General features: G+C 48.7%; 1 protein-coding gene across 1 annotated transcript in view; it reads right to left on the reverse strand.

The window, feature by feature from the left end:
* Positions 1 to 1,874, reverse strand: part of LOC102251599 (endophilin-A3-like) — a 165,913-nt gene extending 164,039 nt beyond the window's left edge. The window contains exon 1 of the mRNA XM_014539505.1: positions 1,594 to 1,874. Coding sequence (XP_014394991.1) covers positions 1,594 to 1,596 — 3 coding nt within the window. The 5' untranslated portion in view covers positions 1,597 to 1,874. The remainder of the gene's footprint in view (positions 1 to 1,593) is intronic.
* Positions 1,875 to 2,919: the final 1,045 nt, after the last annotated feature.

Raw genomic sequence — 2,919 nt, forward strand, 5'->3', positions numbered from 1 at the left:
AAAAAAAGGACACATATGTAATACCCTTTGTAATACTTTAAGCAATAAAAAAAAATGTAAAAAAAAAAAAAGAAAAACAATCAGATCTCAGATATCCATAGCCCACCTCCTGTTATGCTGACTTGATGTCCCTTCACTAGTAGCAGTCAACATTTCTCTTAACCTTCACTCAAGTCCCAGCCCCGATGGCCCTCTGCACCATGCCCAGTGAGTCTCACAGAGGACCACTCAAGCCCTTAGCTAATCCAGAAGACTGACTGCAACTCCCCATAGCCAGGTCACAAGGGTCACAACAAAATCCTGGTGAGAGTTTAGAAAAGTTGATATGTACCAGCCCTAGTCCCATGTTGTTTGAATTACTCTTCGGTCTCCAATTAACCTCAGGTCCACTCATCTTTTGAAGGTATTAGCCACTGCAAAACGATTATCTCTCCTCCACACTCTACATGACAACTTCTGTCCCTATGCTGTGTTATGACACCCACCTCCCACAAACAGTGGCCCCAGCAAGAAAGCCAGTCCTCAGGCTCACACTGTCCCTTCTGAGCTACTACCACCATTACCAACCTGACCATGATTCCTTGCTGATGTGTCTCAGTTAGCTGTGCATAGTCTCATGCACTGGTGAGGTCACATGCCTGGGCTGTTGGCTGGATCCATAGGAGTGATTGTGCAGGTGGCAACTGATCCTTGTTTCTTGCTCATCCCTGTTTCTCTCTCTCTCTCTCTCTCTCTCTCTCTCTCTCTCTCTCTCCCTTCCTTTCTACATCTAATATCAATAAAAATATATATGTATTTTAAGAAACATACCTGCAGATTCCTGATTCAGCTTGCTTTTTACTCCAAGCCTTTGCACATTCTGGAACCTATGTCTGGAGGACCTTGCACTCATTACACTGGTTGCCACAAACAAGTTCCACTTCATGAAGCCCTACTCCTGACCTTAGGAGTCTGGGCTGAGTGTCCGTTCAAAGTCCCCAGGTCCACGGATACAAAAGCAACTGACAGTCCCAGGACTCTACTCTCTCAGAGGTCACAAGGGGGTGAGGCCCTGAAAGAAGTTCCAGAAATCCGTACACCTAATTCATTCTGCATTTGCAAAAATTTGTGGATAGAAAATGGTCTGTTGACAGCCTGGCACCCACCAGGCTCTATGGGCTCAGGCTGCTCAGTACCCTTGCCCAGCCCCAAGGCCAGGTCCCCTCCAGATGCCTGTGTTATCTCAGGACTCAGTGCTCAGGGCTCACTCTGCCAGTTCCCTTATCATTTACAGGACTTCCCCTCCCTGTCCACAGCTGCTGTCCTCTGTCCTCCAGTCTGTCCTTCCTCTGAGCAATGTTAGGAAAAGTTAGAATCCGGCCTCAGAAAATGTCCCGAATTTTTTCACAACCATCTATGGCCCCAGCGTTCTGAGAGTGAAAGGAAAACTCCTCCTGTAAACCACACCTCATGTCTTTGTTGCATTTACACCCACAACAGGCCCGGGTTCCCGAGTCCTCCCCGCGCAGTCGCACCATCACGTCCTTACAAGGCGGCACTGCAGCCTTTCACCCTCTTCCCCCATCAGCCATGTGTCACCCACGAGGGACTCACCATTCTGAGCGCTGGGACCTGGGCGGCAGGACCTGAGAGGGCCGGTCCCCAAGGCTGGAGGTGAAATGGGGTCAGGCTGCGGGGACGCTGTGAGCAGAGAGGAGTCCGGGAGGCACGGGGACCCCAATCTCGGGCTGTTGTGCTCAAGGAGCCTCAGACACACCCCGCACAGCAGGCGCGCTGCCTCCCAGGCCGCCTCCTACTCACGATCAGCGCCCTGAAGCCTGTGAGTCTGTGAACAAAGACCTAAAAAGTTAAAATGTCCACCATGAGGAGGAAGGCGGAAGTCCCGCCCTAACCAGATGCGCAGACACCAAAATGTCTTTTAGCACCGCCCACATGCGTGTAGTGCCTTCTGGGTAATGTAGTTTTCTGAACCGCCCAGTGTAGTACTAGCATCCCAGCCACTGACTTAGGTGAATAAAGGTGTTGTGGCAGAGAGAGTGATGCCTGGGGAGGGAGTAGGTGGGACCAGAAGCCTGGCTAATTGGAGCAGACTAACAGATCTCTGAGGGGAAGAAGGTGGGAGGAATGCAAGAGATCCACCAAAGAATATATACAGAGGGGGGAAATGGGAGACATCGATAATACTATCAACAATAAAAACTATATGTATTTTTGTAAATTTTAAAATAATGTCGCCAAGCTGGTGTTGCTCAGCGGTTGAGCCTAGACATATGAATCAGGAGGTCATGGTTCTTTTTATTTTATTTTTATTTTTAAAATTATTTGTTTAAAGTATTACATATAGTATGACATATAACTCCTTTTTGCCCCATTGAGCTCTGCCCAGCCACTCTCAGGCCTCAGCACATGCCCTTACCCCCCACATAGTGTCTATGTCCATTGGTTATGCTTATATGAATGCATATAAGTCCTTTGGTTGATCTCTTAGGCAACTAATCAGCAGTTCTCTCTCATCGTTGATGTTATTATCTCTCCCTCTCCCTTTCACTCTCTAAAATCAACAAAAATATTTTAAACAAAGTATATACATATATGCATAGGCCATGGATATAGACTATACTGTGGCAAGGGACTAGAAGCATTGGGGGCAGGGTAGAGGGAGAAAAGTGGGAAGGAGTATGGGGGAAATTGGGAACATCTGTAATATAGTCAGCAATCCTATGTAATAAAGAGCTAATACGCAAATGGTCATTACACCCTCGCACTCTTGCGCCCTCATGCTGGGGCCGGTGGACTTGAGGCTGGGCCGGGGGATATGAGGCTGTGTCCCCAGCCCCAGCAGGGCTTGACAGGGGACCTGAGGATGGGCCGAGAGACCTAAAGCCATGTAGCCCTGAGGCCAGGCCTGGGGTCCTGAGG

The sequence above is a fragment of the Myotis brandtii genome, unplaced genomic scaffold, assembly GCF_000412655.1.
Source record: "Myotis brandtii unplaced genomic scaffold, ASM41265v1 scaffold22, whole genome shotgun sequence".
Taxonomy (NCBI): Eukaryota; Metazoa; Chordata; class Mammalia; order Chiroptera; family Vespertilionidae; genus Myotis; species Myotis brandtii.